Genomic DNA, 23,984 nt, shown 5'->3' on the forward strand with positions numbered 1-23,984 from the left:
TAACTGTAGGGCTCAATAATAGTGTGAATACATAAACATTCTGTAGTTTTAGCAAATGTTTGCTTGAAAATAGGACAACTATTAGAAGACCCGAGAAAACCTACAATGAAAAAAGGTAGACAAAACACCGGGAAAAAAAGGAAGAAAAAATATTGACATCACAATAGTAGTAAAAAATAAGGCCTAGTTCACATAGTTTTACTTCAGCATACAGTCACGTGAGGGCTGTGTCTTGCACACTCAGGATACATAGGTGTCCCATGCCTCCATGTGCAGGCAGTCCTATTCAGGTAAACTGGGACGCAGAACTCAAACTGTGTGCATTCGGGGAGACACATCCACACCCACACAGATGTCTAATTGGGAGCAGCATCTGTGTCTGTGCAGCTGCTGATTCCCAATTGACATGAATGGAAACTCCCTGTATGCATGGAACACCTGTGAATCCCATGCAGACAAACACGGCCCTCACAACATTGTACGCTCAAGTACGTCTGTGTAAATAAGGCCTAAACGTTTAAACCAAATTGAGTGTTGTCACAATTCTACTGCATTTAAACAGCCCTAAGTAAACATGCACTGACCCCAAAAATCCAGAAAAACACAAGATTGTGCACAACAAAAATGTAACATTGTGAAGATAAAAATGTAAAAAAAAAATATCAGATACTAGAGCTGCACGATTCTGGATAAAATAAGAATCACAATTTTTTTGCTTAGAATAAAGATCACGATTCTCTGCGTAACATCATCTTTTACATTATACAAAAAAATTGGGCTGTTTAGTTTTTTTAAAAATTCATTAAAACATATTTTTTCCCAAAAAAACTGCGTTTAAAAGACTTCTGCACAAATACAGTGTGACATAAAAGATTGCAACAATTGCCATTTTATTCTCTAGGGTCTCTCCTAAAAAAAAAAAAAATATATATATATATATATAATGTTTGAGGGTTCCAAGTAATTTTCTAGCAAAAATTACTGATTTTAACTTGAAAGCAACAAGTGTCAGAAAAAGGCTTAGTCTTTAAGAGGTTAAACTGCCCTCACAGACGAAAGTTCATTCCTTTGATCTAATTCTAAAAGAACAAGATGATACATTGTAAAGCATTGTGTTTATTGTTATCTCGCAGCCTTAACAATGTTCATAAACATTTGCTGGAGGCTCTTTTTTTTTGACAGCTGTGAGTGAGCAGAGAACAGCTCTGTAAGAATCGAGGACATACTGTTTTAGTCCCTTTTCACATTTGTGCGATGTGGGAACGCTGCGAATATGCAGTGTGATCCCGCATCGCATCCGCACCCCTGGCAGTTTACACTGCCATATGCGATAAGCAGGGAGTGTCAATTAAAAGTTAACGACACCCCCAGTTGCGATCTCATATCGCAGTGCGATCTGCAAGTTCGCACAGAATCGGATCGCACTAGTGTGGATCACTATGCGATCCGATTCTGCTGCGGATAAAAAAAGGGTCATCATGTGCGTGTTTAGTGCGGATGCCGTGCAAATTCAGCCATACAAACTGTATGGCTAAAATTTGCACAGCACATGAGATCGCATGTAATTCGGAGCGGACTGCTCCTAAATTACATGCGATCTCTGTGATCGCACTAATGTGAACCGGGCATTAGGATTGTGAGGGGGGGTGAACCGAGATTGCGATTATTTTAACGATTAATCGTGCAGCTCTATCAGATACCCATCAGTTCCCAAAGGGGACAGGTTGACAACTGCAGCCTACATAAGATGAACTTCTAACAGTAATGTTAACAAGTTAAAAAAAAAAAAGAAGCCGACATAAAAAAACCAGTTTACAATTTTGTAACTAAAGACACATTAATATAATTTACCAATAAAAGATTATCCTTTCCCACCAACCTCACTTTCCATATACATTGGGGTTTACTAAAGGCAAGCATGTAGCATCTCTGGATGTGTATGAAAAAGACTATATTTTTTATATTAACCTATTCGATTCCAGCTCTTGTTCTTTCAGGACATGTTTGAAGATAACAGAAACACGTATTTGCCTTAAGGAACACCGACACCTTCCTTTTAGTGCCTTTCAAATAATAATATGAATGTACTGTAAATTTATAAACACAAAACCTGTCACATAAAGGTGCTCTGAAAAAATGATATGAGAAATGAATGAACATACCAAAACTGAATCCAGTTTCTGTTTTACTTTCATCATCCGCATAGAAGATCTCACAGCAAAGATAGAATCTTGAAGTGTGAGAACATCAGTATGACCATGACTACTGACATCGCCGTGCACCGTTTCTGCCTCAAGCTGAGCAACTAAAATTAGAAAATGATGTTTTACAATTAACATTATAATAGGCAAGACATTATTAAAGTGACCTAAAAGAATCATACAGAGGGAACCAGTACTTTTTTAGATTGTTAAAATAATGGGATTTTTGAGTTACCGTAAAATCCATTTCTCTGAGTTCATTGACGGATAACTCTCCAGGGTTCTTAACCACTGGGTTATATTGCCCCCTACAGAAATAGGACACTAGGCAGGAAAAAGAACTACTAGGCTGCGCCTACGGGCAGTCCTAGGTTGTATGCTCACCCTCTGGTACAGGTCTTCAGTTTTGTACCAAGCAGTGTTAGAAGTAATACAACTCAATAGTGGGGTGGGTGCCATGTTTGTCGATGAACTCAGAGAAATGGATTTTACAGTAGGTTAAAAATACCATTTTATCTTTTATTCATTACCAGACAAAGCTCTCCAGGATTCTGATCCATTGGGACACAGGAAAGGCAACATAATGTCTTCATTCAAATGGAAATCAGAGAATACCTTAGGAAGGAATGACGGACATGGGTGAAGAACCAGCTTATCTTTGTGGACCACCAAGTAAGGGGTTCTGATACCCTGCGAGAAGAGGTCATAGTCACCAAAAAAAAAAAAAAACACCTTCTGAGACAGCATAAGCAGGGGAATCTCCTGGATATTCCAGGGAGATTTCTGGAGAACTGAAAGCACCACGTTCAGATCCAATGGCGGTAAGGGAGACCGCACTGGTGGAGTCAGATGTCGGACCCATTAAACAAAAGGTATGCACCAGAGAATGCGTAGCCAGGGGTCACTGAAAGAAGACCACCAAGGCCAACACCTGGCCTCTGAAGGTACTCAAGGCCAATTTCTGCTCAACACCTCCTTGAAGGAAGGTAAAAATCCGAGCCACCAAAAAAGAACGAGGGTGAACGCCAATCAACTTACACCACAAAATGTATGCTTTCTACGTACGATGGTATATCTTCCTAGAGGTAGACTTCCTAGCCTTTAGCAGTGTCGGAATCACCAACCCAGGCAAACCTCTATCCTTCAGCACCTGGCTTTCAACAGCCAGGCTGTCAAAGCAAGAAACTGTAAAGCAGAATGGAAGATTGGGCCTTGGGACAAGAGATCCTCCTTGAGAGGCAGTCTCCAAGGGACGTCAGCGACCAGAAGCACCAGGTTGGTGTACCAAGACCAGCAAGACCAATCCAGGGCCACTAGAATGACCGGAATCCCCTCGGCCTTGATTCTGCGCAAGAGCCGTGGCAGAAGCTTGAGAGGAGGGAAGGCATAGATCAGACGATACTGGCCCCACGGGGGCCACCAGCACGTCTGTGGTGTCCGCCAGCGAATTCCGTGACTTTGCCACAAACCTCGGCACCTTTCTGTTGAGCCGGGACGCCAACAGATCTGTCTCCGAGGGGTGCCCCTCCGGAGACCTATCTGATGAAACATGTGCGGATGAAGGGACCACTCCTCTTGGTACACTGTCGACTGAGAAAATCCACCTGCCAGTTTTTCACTCCTGGAATGTGTAGGGTGGAGAGGGCCGGACCTAAGTGGAGAATACCAGCTAACTCCAGGGCCACCGATACACTCTTTGTCCCGCCCTGGTGAGTGACATAAGCCACTGCTGTGGCATTGTCCAACTGAATCCGCACCAGAAGCCCCCATAGCCAATCCGTCCAGTGATCCAGGCCCAGCTTGATCGCCCGGAGTTGCAAGACATTTATCGGCATTCTGAACTCTTCTAATGTCCAATCACCCTGAGCAGATCTCAGACTCAGGTCACCTCCCCACCCAGACAGACTGGCATCCATGTTGACCACTGTCCAATACAATGGAGAAAGGAGTAGTCTTGTCGAAGAGTCCGAGAGCGAAGCCACCAGACCAGAGACTCCTTGGTTTCCTGGCTCAGCCAGATCTGATTGTCCAGAGACTTTAGACACTTGTTTCATTTGACTAAGATCTCCCTTTAAAGGGACCTTGTATGGAACTGTGCAAACAGAACTGCATCGGAGGTGGATACTATCAGGCCTAGCATCCGCATGCAAGTCTGGAGTTTGTCCAGAGGCAGGAACAATCTGGCTAGAGCTGAATCCAAAGTCAGACCCAGACAATCCAATTTTCTGGATGGAATCAGAGCAGACTTCTGGTAATTCAGAAGCCAACCGACTCTCCCTCAGGGTCTGTATAGTGTTCTCCACGTCGTCCATCAGGGAAGCAGAGGACTCCGCTCGTAAAATGAGGTTGTCCAGATAGCCCAGTACTGCAATCTCCCGCTGACGTAGCAATGCAAGACCCGGGTCCAACACTTTTGTGAAGAGCCGAGAAGGGGCAAGACAAGAGCGTAATGCCACAAACTGATAAGGCTCCTCTCCTACAGCAAAACGGAGGAAGCATTGGTGTCAGGCACATTTTGGAATGTGCAAGTAAGCATCCTTGATATCAATAGAGGCAAGAAGATCCCCCTGATGTAGGGATGCCACTATTGTGTGAATGGACTCCATTCTTAACTTCTGTACCCACACAAAGCAGTTCAGGGCCTTGAGGTCCAGAATTGGACGTACCTTGCCCTCTTTCTTTGGGACCGTGAACAGGTTTGAATAAAAAACCTGAAACCGTTCCTAGGCCGAAACCGGGACAATCGCACCCTGAAGTAGCAGGTCTTGTACAGTCCCAAAGAGAGCTTGCAATCAAATCATAAGGGGCCCCTGCCCTTGCTCCACTTGGAGGAAATGGCAGGGGGAAAAAAAAAGGGGGGGGGGGATTTTGAAGTGACCAACAACTAGCCTATTGTTTAGAATAGTAAATATAAATACTTAAATATATAAAAACATTGTCAGTTTATTGGTACATCAAGTGTTAAAAACATTCGGTAGATAATAAATGTAACAATGACGCAATCAACTATACATATAGTCCACCCAAATTGACAGGATCAAATCGATACAATACATAATGTGGATAAATATGGATCAATGCATTTCACTCTATTCAGGGGCTTCTTCAGGATTCACGTAAACTACATGCACTACATGAATGAAATAAAAACAATATAATACAACAGTTATAGAATATGTCAAATGCAAAAAAAAAAAACAAAACATTTTTATAATAACAGTACGTAAATATAATTACGCAAAAAGGGGGGCATGGCAAAAAAATAAAAATAAAAATAAAAAGGGGGGGGGGGCGGGGAATAACAAAGATTGCTGGGGATAGTGAGAGAAACTTCTTGTGAGTCGAGAAAGACGGGCTACATCTGTGACAAGGTTCCTTACCCTTTCCACCTGTGGAAGAAAGGTACTCTTCCCCCCTGCGTGACTCTTAATGATGTCATCCAGGGTAGCCCCAAATAGGTGATCACCCTGAAAAGGTAAATCAGTCAGAGGTTTCTTAGAGGTCTGGTCCACAGACCAACACTTACCACTTGGCAAGTACCACTGCCGACACAGACAGCTGAGAGATCAGGGGAGCCACATCCAAAGAAGCATCACAGATAAACTACAGCCCCTGGACCAACTAGTCTGCCAGTTCAGCAAAGGCACGGGGAAGCTGCTCACCCTCTAGGTCACGGCACAAAAGTTTAGCCCATTCAGAGTTTGTGACACCAGTTGAAGGTGAAGACCCGCCTAAGCACCAAACCAGCAACAGTAAACATATTGCGGGCCAAAGCCTCTGCTTTTCTGTCAGACAGATCTTTAAAAGTGATTTCTCAATCGGAATTATAGTTGCCTTATTCAACCTGGAAACTGGGGGGTCCAGCACTGGTGGAACAGCCCACTTTTTAACAAGGGACACCTCTAAGTGGTACCTCACCGCAAAGGGTTTAGAAACCACAAAGACGTTTTGGACGCTCCCACTCTTTTGCAACAAATCTCTCAAAAAAAGGAGGAAGGAAACACTTTTGCCACGCAAGATGGCTTGAGTGCCAAAGGAGACAGCCATCTCCACTGCAGCTTCAGCTGCATCCTCCATTTTTAAAATTTTAAGCACAGATACAATCAGTGCGCCCATCAGCGCCTTCTCGTGTGCAGCTACAGCTGGGGAGGAATCAACCTCGCTATCTAATAATTCCGGGAGAGTGGCCGCAGACCCCACAGGGTGGGCCCTGTCCAGGGTGGCCGAGTCAGATTCAGGAACTGATGAGAGATGAGGCAGGGGAAGGTGGGGGGCGCTTTTCACTAGCCCTTTGCCTAAAATCCACTTCTACCCGGGACACAAAGGACTCCAGGACCGCAGTCAGTGCATCGATGGATGGTTGGGATCCCGAGGGACCCGCAGCCCCTGAGAGGGGGTCTGGTGGGGAAACGTGCTCCAGAGACTCCATTGATAAAGAAGGGGACCCCCACAAAAAAAGTCTCTAGCACTGCAAAAGGACACTCCCACCTTGCTGGTAGCACCACCAGGTGGCCAGAAAACAGAGCACCCCACAACCTGCAGCAGAGAGAGGGAGGGATACCACCAGACTCATCACCCCACCAGAAAAACACCAACTACACCAGGGATAGCACTTGCTCCACGTGTGGCATCCCAGGGAAAGAGAAAGACCAAGGAGTCAGCACCAGAGGAAAAGAAGGAGCTTCCAAAGCCAAGATCGCCACCCAGAGGCTCCAAAAACAACAGGTTATATCAAAATGGCCGCCACGGGCGTCTACACGAGACTCCAGGGGACCCAGGAGGGATCCCTGGAGCCCAGGTTGCAAACCTGAGGGACAGCCGACAGCTCAGTTGCTGGCGGCGCACCACCCACCTGGCCCCCACCACCAGTACATTACCATACATCAGCCACATACACATCCCAAACCATCACGCTACCCCAGATGGACTGCCCATAGGCATAGCCAAGTTCTTTATTCTGCCTAGTGTCCTACTCCTGTAGGGGCAATATAACCCAATGGTTCAGAATCCTGGAGAGCTGGTCCCATCAATGAACGAAAGAGAAATATGTTTATATACAAATATATGTATAGATATATTATATTGGTACATTTATTTTATATATACATAATATACAGTATCTCACAAAAGTGAGTACACCCCTCACATTTTTGTAAATATTTTATTATATCTTTTCATGTGACAACACTGAAGAAATTACACTTTGCTACAATGTAAAGTAGTGAGTGTACAGCTTGTATAACAGTGTAAATTTGCTGTCCTCTCAAAATAACTTAACACACAGCCATTAAGGTCTAAACCGCTGGCAACAAAAGTGAGAACACCCCTAAGTGACAATGTCCAAATTAGGCCCAATTAGCCATTTTTCCTCCCCGGTGTCATGTGACTCGTTAATGTTACTCAGTTACTCGTTAGTGTTACTAGTCTCAGGTGTGAATGGGGAGCAGGTGTGTTAAATTTGGTGTTATCACTCTCACTCTCTCATACTGGTCACTGGAAGTTCAACATAGCACCTCATGGCAAAAATCTCTCTGAGGATCTAAAAAAAAAAATTGTTGCTCTACATAAAGATGGCCTGGGCTATAAGAAGATTGCCAAGACCCTGAAACTGAGCTGCAGCACGGTGGCCAAGACCATACAGCGGTTTAACAGGACAGGTTCCACTCAGAACAGGCCTCGCCATGGTCGGCCAAAGAGGTTGAGTGCATATGCTCAGTGTCATATCCAGAGGTTGCCTTTGGGAAATAAGACATATGAGTGCTGCCGGCATTGCTGCAGAGGTTGAAAGAGTGGGGGGTCAGCCTGTCAGTGCTCAGACCATACGCCACACACTGCATCAAATTGGTCTACATGGCTGTTGTCCCAGAAGGAAGCCTCCTCTAAAGATGATGCACAAGAAAGCCCGCGAATAGTTTGCTGAAGACAAGCAGACTAAGAACATGCATTACTGGAACCATGTCCTGCGGTCTGATGAGACCAAGATAAACTTATTTAATTCAGATGTGTCAAGTGTGTGTGGCAGCAACCAGGGGAGGAGTACAAAGACAGGTGTGTCTTGCCTACAGTCAAGAATGGTGGTGGGAGTGTCATGGTCTGGGGCTGCATGAGTGCTGCCGACACTGGGGAGCTACAGTTCATTGAGGGATCCATGAATGCTAACATGTACTTTGACATACTGAAGCAGAGCATAATCCCCTCCCTTCGGAGACTGGGCTGCAGGGCAGTATTCCGACATGATAACAACCCCAAACACACCTCCAAGACGACCACTGCCTTGCTAAAGAAGCTGAGGGTAAAGGTGATGGACTGGCAAAGCATGTCTCCAGACCTAAACCCTATTGAGCATCTGTGGGGCATTCTCAAATGGAAGGTGGAGGAGCGCAAGGTCTCTAACATCCACCAGCTCCGTGATGTCGTCATGGAGGAGTGGAAGAGGACTCCAGTGGCAACCTGTGAAGCTCTGGTGAACTCCATGGCCAAGAGGGTTAGGACAGTGCTGGAAAATAATGGTGGCCACACAAAATATTGACACTTTGGGCCCAATTTGGACATTTTCATTTAGGGGTGTACTCACTTTTGTTGCCAGTGCTTTAGACATTATTGGCTGTGTGTTAATTTATTTTGAGGGGACAGCAAATGTACGCTGTTATACAAGCTGTACACTCACTACCTTACATTGTAGCAAAGTGTAATTTCTTCAGTGTTGTCACATGAAAACATATAATAAAATAAAATATTTACAAAAATGTAAGGGGTGTACTCACTTTTGTGAGATACTGTATATATATATATATATATATATATATATATATATATACACACACACACACACAGATATGTATTTATTATATGAATACACCCACATATACATGCATATAGCTCTGTGTACACATACAATAAAAAAATTATATTTCTCTTACGTCCTCTGACAGTCGCCGCCCACTCATGCAGTCTTCGCCAATGGGTATTGACTTCTTATCCATAGGAGTAAGCTAGGCATAAGACTTGTTAAAAACAAAGTAATTTACATAGACACACCTATGGGGGCTGTCCCACTGGTCCAATACCCCCCTGCTATCAGCCATCCCAACTCAGTTTGTCTTCTGCCTATTTAGGAGTAAGATAGGCTTCCCTGTGCTGGGGATACGGTCTCAGCCTTTCTTCATTTTATGATTTTATTTTCTGCAAATGTGTTTTTCTTTGCACTGCTAGCTGTTTATTTGTCAGCGTTTAGTTAGTCGGATCTTCGAATGACGACGACGTTGCGGAGCTGGGAGTCGCACTGGTCGTCCTGGTGCTCCAGGACAGAGGGCCTTATGGAATCCCAGCCCGCTATCGAGCGTTTAGCAGGCTATGCGTACGCTCTGGCCTCGCAAACGACCTGTCCCTGTCTTCAGGGATGAAAACCCGCGAGGTGGCCATCTCGCTTGGACGTCTCAACCGCGGTTCCATGCGTTGCTAGCGTCCTGCGTTTTTGGCTGATGGCACCCCCACCGCCTGGGGTGGGAGGCTTCCTGTCAATGAGAGGCGCAGACGCCATCGGGTATGGTAAGTACATTCTGTGTGGGGCCTCTGTCTGGGGATGGCAGTCTGATGTGTCTGTGGTATCCCCTCATGTCTGTGCGTTTGGGGCTCCCTTACTCCCGGTCCCTGCGGGGGCTCTACCGCATCTGGAACGATATGTGGGGGGGTTGTGGGGGTCCCTATCCTGAGTGCCACTATTTTGTGTGTGTGTTGGGGTGCAGACATGTGTGGCGGCCACTGCGGGGTTAAAAACCGCGGGTCCGCCATTTTAGGTGTGGGCAGCTGCTTGGCTTCACTATGGGCACTTCTGCAGCTATGTATGTAGTGTATTTTGGCGCCTTCAGGCGCCATCTTGTGTGTGGCAATGTGTTCCTTCTGTACACATGTTGGCGGCTATTTTCCCGGAGCCTCCCATTGCTTTCTATGGGCAACCATTTTCCCTTAGCCTGAATCCAGTTCAGCCTCATGCGGTGTGACATCACTTCCTTTTTCATGCAGAGGAGATCGCCAGGCAAGCGTGGTAACATTTGTGGGGGTCTGTCTTGCTGTTTTGAGGGGAATATCTCTGGCTATCAGTTTCATTCCTGCGGGGTCTATCAGTATAGTCCTTCACAGCGGTGTACTGCGGTGGGATCGCCGTGCGCTTAAAGGGGCGGTACAAAAAAAAAAACTTTTTTTCTCATGGAGTCCCAGGACAGCAAATTTCCCCCAGCTTTGGTGGATGATTCAGGCTCCTCTGGATCTTCTGCACTGACTGCTGCACTTGCGACTTTAGCGTCCAAGGTGGATCTTTTGATGGCTGAAAGGGATTCTAGAAAAAGGCCTAGGTTTTCTCGCTCCTCTGATTCTGAGTCTGACATGGTTGCTGTAGATAGTGTGCCCCTTGAAGGGTCTCATTCTTGCCAGTCTGAAGGGGAGGCGGAGGATGAGGAGGGGGATGATTCCCCCCCTGGGACGGCCGAAGAACGCGCGGCTATGGCTGCACTGATTACTGCTGTAAAAGATACACTACATTTAGAGGATGAGCCCAATCCTCCGGGCAAGCGGTCCTCTTTTGGTACCCGCAGATCCCGAAAGGCGGCGCAGGTGTTTCCTTGCCCCGCTGAGTTTCACAAAACTGTGAATGAACAATGGTGCAATTTGAAACGCAATTTTGTGGTGCCAAAACGGTTTCAATTCCGTTACCACTTTGCGTCTCCTACGGATTCGCGCTGGTCTGTGGCCCCTAAAGTGGATCATACTGTGTCCAGATTGAACAGGGCCACTCTGGTACCCTCCAAGGATTCTCCAGTGTTTAGGGACCCTACGGATAGGAGGCCGGAATCCCTTGCCCGCCATGCCTATATGGTGGCGGGTTCCATGCTAAAACCTATTTTCGCCTCCGTCATTGTGTCTCAAGTGGTGGCAGATTGGACCAGGGTGCTTAAGCGCACCCTTGTGGCTGATTCTGCCCCCCCCTACTACCTTGGAGATGGTGGACCAGATTTATCAAGCAGTTATGTATCTGTGTGACGCGACCTTGGATGTGGCCCCATTAGCAGCACGCCTGTCTGGTGTCGCGGTACTTAACCGTCGCTTGATTTGGTTAAAGAGCTGGTCGGCCGACCAGACTTCCAGGAAGACGGTGTCTGACATCCCTTATGCGGGGATTCGTCTTTTTGGGGAATCCCTGGACGAATTGGTTAAAGGAGTCACTGGGGGCAAGAGCACTCTGCTGCCCCAGAATCCTAGGGGTAAGTTCTTCCGCGGTAAGCGGGGCCCTTCCTTTAAACCAAATCAGGGGTCCTTTCGTGCCTTCAAAGCAAAGGACAAGGGGAAACCCTTCAAGGGCCAGGATGGCCAGAGAAAGCCCTGGGCGGGCAAGCCAAAAGCCGCCCAGGTTGGTGCGGCGGCCCAGTCCGCCATTGCCTGAAGGGGCGCCCTCACCCGTTCTAGGGGTGGGGGGGGACATCTGCGCGGTTTTCTCGAACCTTGGCTGCTCCGGATTCCGGACAGGTGGGTTCAGGAAATCATTCGAACAGGTTACAAGATCAAATTTCTTTCACGACCGGCGGACAGATTCTTTCCCTCAAATCTTCATTTGACCCCAGATCGGTTGCAAGATCTTTATCGGGCGGTACAGGATCTCCTCGCCCAGGGGGTTATCGTCCCGGTGCCACATCGGGACAGATTTCAGGGGTTTTACTCAAATCTGTTCACTGTGCCCAGAAAGGAGGGCAAGGTGCGTCCGATTCTGGACTTGAAAGCTCTCAACCGCTTCGTGCACGTTCAGAAATTCCACATGGAATCACTCCGTTTGGTGGTGGCCTCCTTGAGTCCGGGAGATTTCCTGGCTTCTATCGACCTAAAGGATGCGTATTTTACTCCTGTTCTGGGCCTGTTACGGGCACAGGGCATTGCGACTTTGGGATATCTGTACGATCTCCTGTTAAGGTCGAGTGCCAGTCAGAGCCTGCTGCGCAATCTGTCCACTACGGTTCAGACGCTCCAGGAGTTCGGGTGGACCATCAACGTTCAGAAGTCGACTTTGTCTCCTTCGGTTCGTCTCCCATATTTGGAGATGATCCTTGACTCCGCCCAAGTTTCTGCCGGAGGACAAGCTCCGGACCCTGCAGGACGAGGTCAGGTCCCTCAGGGACAACGAGTCCTCGTCTCTCAGGACCTGTATGCGGTCCCTGGGGGGATGGTGTCGGCCTTCAAGGCCATACCATTTGCACAGTTTCACACGCGGTCTCTCCAGGCGGAGATACTGGCCAGATGGGACAGGCTCCCTCAGTCCCTGGACCTGAGGGTGTCTCTGAGTCGCCAAACCAGAGTGGATCTTCTGTGGTGGCTCCAGTCCCCGGCTCTAGCGGAGGGGAAATCCTTCCGGCCGTTGCTGTGGACGGTGATTACCACGGATGCCAGCCTGTCGGGCTGGGGTGGCGTTCTGGGCAACCTGTCTGCCCAGGGCACTTGGTCGGTGGAGGAATCTTCCCTACTGATAAACATCTTGGAATTGAGAGCTGTGCCTGCTCCATTGGTCGGATCTTCTTCAGGGCCGCCCTGTACGGGTGCAGATGGACAATGCCACTGCGGTGGCTTACATCAATCACCAAGGGGGCACCAGGAGTGCCCGGGGCGGCCCAGGAGGTGACCAGTATTCTGTCTTGGGCCGAGACCCACATCCCGGCGATTTCGGCAGTTCACATCCCGGGTGTGGAGAACTGGCAGGCCGATTATCTGAGTCGCCAGACCCTGGACCAGGGGGAATGGTCCCTGCACCCGGAAGTGTTTCAAATGCTGTATGCGAAATGAGGATCCCCGGATGTGGATCTGTTCACGTCCCGGCTAAACAAGGTGAGAAGGTTCGTGGCAAGAACGCGCGATCCTCTGGCAGACACCTCGGATGCGCTGGTGGTGCCTTGGCACCTGTATCATCTGATATATGGCCTCCCCCTATTCAGTTGTTGTCCAGGTTGGTCTCGGAACCGAAGTTGGTGATTCTGGTGGCCCCAGACTGGCCGCGCCGGTCCTGGTACGCGGACATCATTCAACTGGCCGTCGAGCATCCATGGCGGCTACCGTTACGAGACAATCTACTGTCGCTGGCTTTAACGGCATGGCTGTTGAAGGCCAGGTCCTGAGAGACAAGGGTCTCTCATCTGAGGTCATTCCTACTTTGCTCAAGGCTAGGAAAGCCTCGTCCGGTAAGATCTATTACCTACCTGGAAGGCTGATTTTGCCTGGTGTGAATCCAGAGGCTTCCCTCCTTGCTCCTTCTCGGTGGCGAGGGTGTTAGCCTTCCGACAAACTGGTGTGGACCAGCGCCTGGCGTTGACCACGATTAGGGGCCAGTTGTCTGCACTGGCCGTCCTTTTCCAGCGCCCCTTGGCGTCTAACTCTTTGATTCGCACCTTTATTCAAGGTGTGCGTCATTTGGCCCCTCCTCGGAGGGCGCCTCTACCTCCTTGGGACTTGAACTTGGTTCTGTCCGTTTTGCAATGTCCTCCCTTTGAAAACATCAGGGAAATTTATTTGCCTCTGCTGTCAAAAAAGGTTGCTTTTCTGGTGGCGATCACTTCTGCACGCAGAGTGTCGGAGTTGGCGGCCTTGTCTTGCCGCTCCCCTTATCTGATGGTTCATAGAAATAAGGTGGTCTTGCGACCCAACCAGTCTTTCCTTCCAAAAGTGGTTTCAGATTTTCACCTTAATGAGGACATTGTTTTGCCTTCGCTTTGTGCGAATCCTAAATATCCTAAGGAGTTTGCCTTACATTCCTTGGATGTTGTCAGGGCGATCAGGGTTTACCTGTCTTCCACTGAATCCTTTCGGAAGTCGGATTCTCTTTTTGTCCTTCCTGAAGGGTATGGCTGTGTCTGCGGCAGGAGAACGGGTACCGCCCTTCCCTGTCAAGACGCACTCTACCAGAGCGGTGAGTGCGTCCTGGGCCTTCTGGCATCAGGCTTCGGTGGCCCAGGTGTGCAAGGCTGCGACTTGGTCGTCAGTGCACACCTTTTCAAAATTCTACAAACTTGATGTTCTGGCATCGGCAGATGCCTCCTTTGGCAGCAAACTTCTGTGTGCGGCGGTGCCTTAAGGGGACCCTAGTTTTGTGGGTCCTTGGCTGTTGGGGTTGTTTCCCCTTTGTTTATTTGCTTTCCTGGGTTGTTGCTCCAGTTGAGCTTTTCTGTTGCCCAGAGGATACCTTTCTGTTCACGTAAGGTTTCTTTCTCTCATGTGGGTGCTGCGTTGCCTTTGTGACAGTTACGTTTCCCACCCCTCATGTCTACACTGCTTTGTGACATCCCATTGGTGAAGACTGAATGAGTGGGCGGCGACTGTCAGCGGACGTAAGAGAAAACTGAATTTTTGTAAAATCTTACCGTAAAATTCCTTTCTCTGAGTCCTCTGACAGTCGCCACCCCCGCCCCTCTATTTGGGGTTCTTTGGACTTTAACTGCTTGCTACCAAACTGAGTTGGGATGGCTGATAGCAGGGGGGTATTGGACCAGTGGGACAGCCCCCATAGGTGTGTCTATGTAAATTACTTTGTTTTTAACAAGTTTTATGCCTAGCTTGCTCCTATGGATAAGAGGTCAATACCCATTGGTGAAGACTGAATGAGTGGGCGGCGACTGTCAGAGGACTCAGAGAAAGGAATTTTACGGTAAGATTTTACAAAAATTCAGTTTTACATTGCTTTGTAAACATTGTAATGTACTGTGCTAACTGAATACTCCATGAAATGCAGAAAAAACAATATGATAGAAAAGCTATCTCAATAAGAGGAAACTAAGCAACTAGGTCTTAGCAACGAAGTTTGCATCATTTAAACATTCATATTTTCTCCTGATTGTCTTTTTTAATGGAAATAGGAACATATGCTCATTACACACAGATAGATCTCTGTTCTAATAAGCTTTCATTAATTCTTTTAGTCTTTTTTTTCCCCCAGAAACAACTTTCTGAATGCAGTTAGTTCTTAATAAGAGCTGGCCTTGGCATTACTTTGAATTATTACCTACCTTTGTAGTCATAAATATATAAAAGGATAGGCTGGTTTGGTCCAAAGGCACAAAATGCAACCATATGTTCATGAGGATGAAAGACAACATCCCGAAGAGGGGCTGTGTAGGATAACTCAGAATACTTTGCTACTTGATCCCCTGTGATAGAAGACATATCACAAAAAGGTTTAGAACAATAAAATAATAATGTCAGTTGCACAAACTAGCAAGAAACAGTCTATACCAATCTAAAAATGGTACAGGAAAACAGACTAAAACTTATTAAAATGTTCTCACTGCTCATTGTCACCAAAGTTATTATTTTTAAGTTACCAATAAAAAAAAAAAAAAAAATAGAAAATAAAAAACTTTAAATTGAGATAATATTGTGCACACACACAATAAAAAAAAAAAAAAAAATTATACAAAATACAGTACAGCATGGCAGGTTTTTCCATATTTCTCGAGCACTGTATGACCCTTTTCATCCAGTACAGCCCCTTCTCCCGCACCCATAGAAAATGCCCACGATTCTCTCTCCAGTCCTGTATCCTCTCATGTTGCTGAGGTGAACTCAACTAGGGAAAATATGTAGTAAATTTGGAGTAACCTAATGGTTAAGCCCCAGAGTTTCTAGCCAGTTCTACAATATATTCATAAATTTCTTATGTACGTTTCGGCATTGAGAAGTCAACTTTTCACATATTAGAAGGGAGTTCACTTGTTCTATCCACAATTGCCTTGTAGGCAGATGACGGGAAATCCATTGACGGACACAGCTTCTCTTCATTCTTGACCATCAGGTTTATAGCACCACCTACAGGAGTAGGTCACTAGGCAGAATAAAGAGCTCACTGCCTATTAGGGCTGCGCATCTTCACTTACCTCACGATTCGATGCGATTACGATTATTAGGGTCGCAATTCGATACGATTCGATTCCGCGATGCATCACGATTACTGCCCAATGCCCATGCCCAGCCCACTGGTTTTCAAAACTTTATCAAAAAAAACAATCAAGCAGTCACAAATAAAAGAATCCTTTTTATTTTCATTTGCTTCAAAGGACACTTTCCTGGACCCTGTCATGGCCTGCAAGCCCTGCATACTTTAGTGCACTTGCACTGCAAACATATAGGAAGGTCTGAAAATGCAAACAGCATAGCAGAGACAGACAACAACACTAGTATTTTACTAGAAGTAACAGCACTGACAAACACTGAGTGAGCCCCCCCTTGCCCAGACCCCAACAGCTGACACTGACAGAGACCCCCAGGCCCCCACTGACACTCAGAGAGAGCCCCCCTGGCTGCCAGACTGCCACAGCAGAACAGTACCCCCGGGCGGGCCCCGACCGACCGTCCCCTGTCCCAGCCCCACCCCCATCAGACATCCCCCAGAGATACAGACAAGACCCCCATGAATGTCATGATTATACAATTATTTGTTCGGACTAGTACATACCTGCTGCTGTGTGACTGTGTGGGTTGTTGTGCACTGCATTGCAGAGGAGGACAGGTGCTGTGCTGCTCTGTGGCGGGCGGCTGGCGTCACTGGCAGTGGCGGCGTGGCGGCGGCTGGGCCTGGGACGGTCGGCTACGGTGAGGCTGGCGGCACTGGCTGGCTGCGATGGGGACGCACTTGGGGCTCCTCGCTCCTGTGCTGTGGAGTGTGGACTGGCTTCTGGCTTGTGGCTTGGCTGGCTGGCTTTTTGGCTGCAAGGCCGCAGGTGGGACGCCAATACACGCGGGGGATGTCTTGCTGCGCCTCGGCCCGGGTCAAAGAGACGGAAGGGGAGGGGCGGAGCCTTTTTATTAAGCTCCCGCCACTAACCCACCAATCCGCTGCCGATCTTGTGACTTTTTCTCCCTTGCGCGATAGGGCGTGGCCGCGGCTGATGACGTAATTTCCTAATCGATTATGCCGGCAACCCGCATCGATGCAGAATCGCGAAGGGTCGAATCGCGATGCATCGATCTTTCGATTATATTCAGCAGCCCTACTGCCTATGGGCAGTCCTAACTGGTATAAACCCCCTCTCTGCTAAATGCAAGTCACAAAGCAGTACAAGAAAAGAAAAGAAAAGAAAAAAAAAAAAAAAAGGAGGGATGGCTGCTGTGTCCGCCAATGAACTCAGGGAAAGGGATTTTACAGCGAGTAATAAAAATCCCGTTTTCTCTTATGTTCATTGACAAACACAGCTGTTCATGATTCTTAAGGACATCTCAAAGTGGTTCTTCAAAGACAGGAGGGTAAGCAAACAACTGGATTGCCTATAATCGAGAGGGAATTTATAACAGCTAGGAGTTCCCATAGGTGGTGCTGTGTTCTTTTTTCTGCCTTGTGTCCTACTCCTGTAGGTGGCATTTAAACCCTATGGTCAATAATTAAGGAGAGAACCTGTATCCATCAACGAATGTAAGAGAAACATCTTTAACACAAGTAAAAGAGATTTGTCATGCCATGTCAAAACACATATACAAATGGATTTTTGTAAAATCTTACCGTAAAATCCTTTTCTCTTAGCTCATTGACAGACGTAGTCCTCGGTGATACACCACCTTCGGGTTATGTTGCCTCCACAGGAGCAGGACTAGACAGGAAATTAAAAAGCTCTGGCCACACCCCAGGGGCAGTCCCAGAGGGTATATCCTCTCTCTCTCTGCCTCAGCAAATCAGTTATGTGAAAAAGCAGTCTTTAGAGATTTTAACCCAACTCAAAAAAACAGAGGGGCGGGGACTACGTCTGTCAATGAGCTAAGAGAAAAGGATTTTACGGTAAGATTTTACAAAAATCCATTTTTCTCTAGCGCTCATTGACAGACGTAGTCCTCGGTGATACACCACCTTCGGGACGTCCCAGAGCAGTATCACAACTGAGGGGTGGGAAAATGGAAATCAAATCCCAATCTAGAAGGCCCAACCGGTGCCAACTAGAAGTTTACAATGCTCATCCTTAATGATGAGACTCAACAAAAAAAGAGAAAACAATTTTTTTTTTTTTCAAACAGAAAAAAACCCTCGAGGTAGACCACCGGTCTCCTCAAATTGCGGCCTGCAAAACCTTGCGGCCAAATGAGGCATCCGCCGATGCCGTCACATCAATTTTATAGAATTTTGTAAAGGTATGTACTGACGACCAGGTGGCCGCCTTACATACCTGGACCACTGACGCCTGATGGCGAAAGGCCCAGGAAGTACTGAGCGCTCGAGTGGAGTGCGCCCTAACAGGGAACGGAGGACTCTAACCCTTAATAGAATAAGCCTGTACCACCGTTTGTCTAATCCATTTGGCAATGGTCGCGGCAGATGCAGGCAAACCCTTTCTGGGGCCATCCGTGATCACAAAAAGTGAATCCGTCTTACGGAATGATTCCATAGCTTTCAGGTATACCCTGATTGCCCGAACCACATCTAAGGAATGCAACGCATGTTCCCGATGATGCTTGGGCTGAGGACACAAGGAAGGTAGTACAATATCTTCATTCAGATGAAAATCTGAAACCACCTTGGGAAGAAAAGATGGCTTAGGATGAAGTACTACCTTATCCCTATGAATCACTAGGTATGGGGACTGGCATGATAATGCAGCCAGTTCTGACACCCTGCGAGCAGAAGTAATAGCCACCAAGAAGGCCACCTTCTGGGATAAAGTAAGCAAGGGAATCTCCCTGATGTTTTCAAAGGGAGGTTTCTGTAGAACCGACAAAACCAAATTAAGATCCCAAGGCGGTAAGGGCGTGCGGACTGGAGGAGCCAGGTGCCGCACCCCCTGGATGAAATTCCGCACCAAGGATTTGGTAGCTAAAGGCTTCTGAAAGAAGATTGCTAATGCTGAAACTTGACCCTTGATGGTGCTCAAGGCTAGCTTCTGCTCAACCCCCTGTTGCAAAAAGGCCAATATTCGAGACACCGAATAGGTACGTGGAGGAAATCCTAAAGATTCGCACCACGCAATATAAGTTTTGCTGGAAGTCGCTTTCCTTGCTTTAATAAGGGTAGGAATGACTGAAGTTGACAAACCTCTGTCCTTCAGTACTTGGGTCTCAATGGCCAGGCCATTAAACCCAGCGACTGTAAAGCATGATGGTAAATTGGTCATTGAGACCACAGACACTCCCTGAGACGAAGTTCCCACGGAACGCCTACGACTAACATGTCCAAGTCGGCCAGGCCGGCTTGAGGAGGCCAGCCTAGAATTTCTAGGACCACTGGCGCTGATTGGATCTGAACCAGGCGTCCCTAGAGGTATCTGGCCCCGACCATCCGAGAAAGTCTGGTCGTTTTCTGTTCCCACACATTTATCAGATACCTGATAGTTATCAGGAAAGGTGATCTTTTCTGGTTGAACCTCAGGGACCGAAGTCACCCGACTAGAGGCTACTTGGCCTATCTGGTCAACCAGATCCGATTCCTGTGAGGTATCGGGACTAATCTTAGGAAAAGGTAAAGGAAAAGATCTATTCAGGGAACGGTAATTACCGCTTCCTGTAGTACTTAAATGTTGGAAGGGAAGAATCGCACCGGTAGTAGTGGTTGATGCTCGATCTAATGTCCTGAATACCGGTGAAAACGTCCCCCCACCCTGAAACCGGGTGGGGGCGCACCTTCAGGCTGTGTACTCCTTTGCTTCGGGTTTGGCTGGGTTGGTCCTTTGCTTGTCCGACCAGCCCTTCTTGAACCCTCCTGGAGGAGTCTTGCCTTTCCCGCTAGTACCAGCCGGGCACCCTTTATGGGCGGTAAAGAAAGGTCCTCGCTTGTTGCGAGGTCCCTTAGCTTTAGCAGCCTGTGGCAAAAAAGTGCTCTTGCCCCCAGTGGCATCCTTAATGATTTCATCTAGGTTGGCCCCAAATAGACGATTCCCCTGAAAGGGGAGATTTGTCAAGGTCTTCTTGGAACCTAGGTCAGCTGACCAGCATTTTAACCATAGCACACGTCTGAGGATCACCGCTGTCTTAGATGCATACCCTAATAAGGGAGTAGTGTCCAAGGCTGCGTCACAGATAAACTGTAGCCCTTGTATAATCTGTTCCATCAAATCAGATGTCTCCTGGGGAATATCTTTTCCCCTAAGATCTTGGCGTACCATTTTCGCCCATTCCGTAAGTGTCTGGGAAACTAGACCAATAACAATTACTGGTCTAAAAGCTGACCCTATCAGAGAGAAGATGGTGCGGGACTCTGCTTCCATCTTTCGATCCACCGGATCCTTAAAGGACGAAGTGTCCTCCACTGGAATAACCGTGGCTTTATTTAGCCTGGAAATAGGCGGATCCACGACTGGTGGTACCGTCCATTTCTTAATGATGGATTCCTCAAACGGATAGCGTCTAGCAATACGCTTGGAAATAGTAAAGGTACGTTTAGAATGCTCCCATTCTCCTTTAATCTGATTACCGAAACATTTAGGTACAGGAAAAGCCTTCATCGTCTTGATGGGCTTATTAGTACCAAAAGGAATCTCTGTTTCAGTTGCCTCTGCCGGTAAAGCCTCAAGTTTTAAGGTTTCCTGCACTGCCATAACTAGTGCGTCCACCAATGCTTCTTCCTGAATAATAGCAGGAGAAGAAGCGTCCTCCTCACTGTCTGAGGGGGCTTTACCTGGGATAACAGCCCTTGCAGAGGAACCTGCAACTGCCGTGACCACCTCTGAATCTGAGTCAGAGGTGTCAAATGGTATAGGGGTAGGCGGGGGTCGCTTCCTTGACCCCCGTCCCTGACAGGCCGCCTCCACCCGAGCCACCATAGACTCCAAAATTGCTGTAAATGACTCTATACTCTGTGCACCGGCGGGTCCCGTGGCCCCCTCAAGGGAAACAGGTGGGGGAATATGTGTGGCAGGGTCCATGATAACTCCAGTTACTTCCTGGATAATATAATTCAAAAATAAAACTTTTCTTTTTCTTTTTTTTTTTTTTTTTTCGACCCCCAGCCCCACAAAAGCCCCTTAGTGTTACCTGCTAGGGATCCCTATCGATCGAGAGAGAGAGAGATAGACCCCCAGGCTCACCACTTGATGCTCAGAGTTTAACTGCAACAGGTTACAGCGCTGTCTTAACAAACAGGAAGTCTTTTGGCTGGCTGCCCAGGAAGAAAGGAGGCGGCTCCGCCCCTCTGTACGCCTTCCGGCGCCTCCCCCAAGCTCCACGAGGTGTTTGGATCACCTCAAACATGGCCGCCCCCATGCTGGAGACACGAGGCTACGCCAAAATGGCGGCTCGTGCGATCCAGCAAAAAAAATGGCGGCGGCCCGTACTGAATAGCGGTGTGCTGCAGGGCACACAACACTCTCACTGCATGGGGATATGGCGTGGTTGGCGGTACCGGCCCTGGCGGACCGCATGGCCGTTCGGGAGGCCTGCTAATAGCTGGAGATCTGATTAGGAAGGCAGTCTACATGTCCGTGGCTTCTGACTGGTAGGTAGCTTATTCTTAACCCATAAGATTCCCAGAATGCCACAGATTACATCTTTAAAACATGTATACAATTAGATTGTTAGCTCCCAAACCAAGCCTCCTGGCTTTTTGCACACATAAAATCACACTCAAAGTAGGAGGATCTGTGTCATGTTGTAGGATAGAAAGGGACTCTATCTTACCATACAGAGAGGGGCCCGCGTTCACCACAAAACCCGTCAGGGGGAAAGGGGGAACATACTACTCACCATACCGGAACCAGGCGGGCACCAACTCCTGACAGTACCCCTCTCCACCGGGGCGGGAGGGCTGTCGACCGATACGGACGCCGTGACTCATGGTCTTTGGCGTTTCAGCGAGACGTTTAACTCGCGTGGACAGTCCTTTAATGGGACTTTGTCGCGGCCGACCCAGCGCGGAGCTATGGCCTGCACGCGCTCGTAGGCTGAACTGGGGTGACCACCGGATCTCAACATCCAGCCCGTCGCCCAGTTCAGCTTTCTTGCTTGAAGATCTCACAGGAACACTGGAGAAAAAAGCTGTCTAAAAAAATCCTTTAAGAAAAAATTCTTGCCAGGACCTAAGATCCCAGCAAGGTGTCTAGGTCCTTACTCCTAACTAGACAGAAAATAACTGATTTGCTGAGGCAGAGAGAGAGAGGATATACCCTCTGGGACTGCCCCTGGGGTGTGGCCAGAGCTTTTTAATTTCCTGTCTAGTCCTGCTCCTGTGGAGGCAACATAACCCGAAGGTGGTGTATCACCGAGGACTACGTCTGTCAATGAGCGCTAGAGAAAGTACATTTTAAACCCTTTAACTCGCATACTGACAAAATAAGTCACTAAGATAGCCAAGGCAAAATGAAAAGCAACTAGGCCTCTACTTGCATGTACTTTCTTAGTAGTACCTCCTAGTTTACAGTCAGCAAATACCTAACATATAATGGAACAAAAATACTTAGTAATACTCTTAAACCGTTACTTTCGTCTATTTATGGGACTATTTATAAACAATTTGCTCAATCGGTTAAAATACCACATAATAACCACTATATGGCTCTGAGAATCAAAGGAAAAAAACATAATGGACAGAACACAGCACCATTTCACCTTTTACATGAATGGAGATTAGAGACATTCTGACTATTTGCCTCACATGGTGTCCTAGGGTATCTACACAGAAAAGAAGAGCAAAAGGCAGTTTCTTTGCAAAAATACCATCCTAAAAGGCAAGGTATAGTTGGTTATTTATTGTCCTAGTCCAGTTAGCTTCCATTTACCATACAGAAATAGAAGCAAGAGCTGGTTTCAGGGCTTTAAAAGGCAGAACATTTTCAATAAGTAAAGTGAGATCTTTGTTTAGGACAAAGATGACTGGATTAATCACAGAAACTATCCACTTTTTTTGCAAATGCTTTTTCCACTGGATAGAGTTCTGCAAAGGTTTTTGGGAGGAGTGAAAATCCTTTTAGGAGTCACCCAATCATCAGACTGTAAATTCTACCTGTTCATGTACAGGGAATGTTTTGCAACTTTTTTTTATTTAATTCTCTATTTCCAAAGAGGCATGCCAAGATAGTGAAGAGTCAACCTGCCCAAATGCCAAGGCTTTTGCAGACAGAGGCAATAAGCTTTTCAAAGTTAGCAAGCATTTTGCGTGAAGCTCTCTCTTCAATACGGTGACAATGTGGGGTACAGAAATATTCTGCAGCTTCCTCAAACACTGCCTCTATGACTTCTTCATTCCCCTCTGATTCAACATCCTCTAGGACTGGCATATTAGGGTCCAACTCTGGTTGAGAAACAAGAGTAGGAGAAGAGTTGGGGCATGTATAACTCTGGACAAATATGCCTGAATTCAAGTTGGCCATAGATGGATCAAAACTTGTCCCGTTGAGCAGAGGCTGGCCAACTTTTCACCCATCTTTGGCCATTCCCACTACAGAGTCAATTTAACGATCAGCTTCTCTTGAACGGGAATGTTGTAAAATTCTGGTTCGATCAGTGCTGCAGCCAATGGGCTGCAACACTGATCAGTGTATTCTGACAGTGAAGGAGTCTCGCTGTCAAAATACATTAGCACAAGGGGGAGACTTCCCCCATCCACCTTAATAGTGTGGATGGGGGAATCCTTTTTTTTTTTTATCAGCTGGCTGAAAAAACAAACAAAAATACAAACAATTCATCTATGGCCAGCTTAAGGCCATAATCAGTACCAGGATGCAGAGAATTTTGCTTTTGTCAAGTGGACTACTTCTTGTATGGCTGAAACAGAGATAGAGTCGGGTGCTGAGCCAGGTGTGAAAACCAGTTCCTGCTTTGGTGAAGGGATGTGTCGTCACTCTAAATGTAGGT

The 23,984-nt window shown here is 47.2% G+C and overlaps 1 protein-coding gene across 1 annotated transcript in view; it reads right to left on the bottom strand.

Annotated features, from left to right (window-relative positions):
• Nucleotides 1-23,984, bottom strand: part of AHI1 (Abelson helper integration site 1) — a gene marked incomplete at its 5' end in the record, with an annotated part of 647,577 nt that overhangs the window by 339,742 nt on the left and 283,851 nt on the right. The window contains 2 exon segments of the mRNA XM_082249437.1: nt 2,163-2,305; nt 15,233-15,373. Of these exon segments, the coding sequence (XP_082105563.1) occupies nt 2,163-2,305; nt 15,233-15,373 (284 nt within the window).

The sequence above is a fragment of the Pelophylax lessonae genome (assembly GCF_965119305.1).
Source record: "Pelophylax lessonae genome assembly, chromosome: 3".
Taxonomy (NCBI): domain Eukaryota; kingdom Metazoa; phylum Chordata; class Amphibia; order Anura; family Ranidae; genus Pelophylax; species Pelophylax lessonae.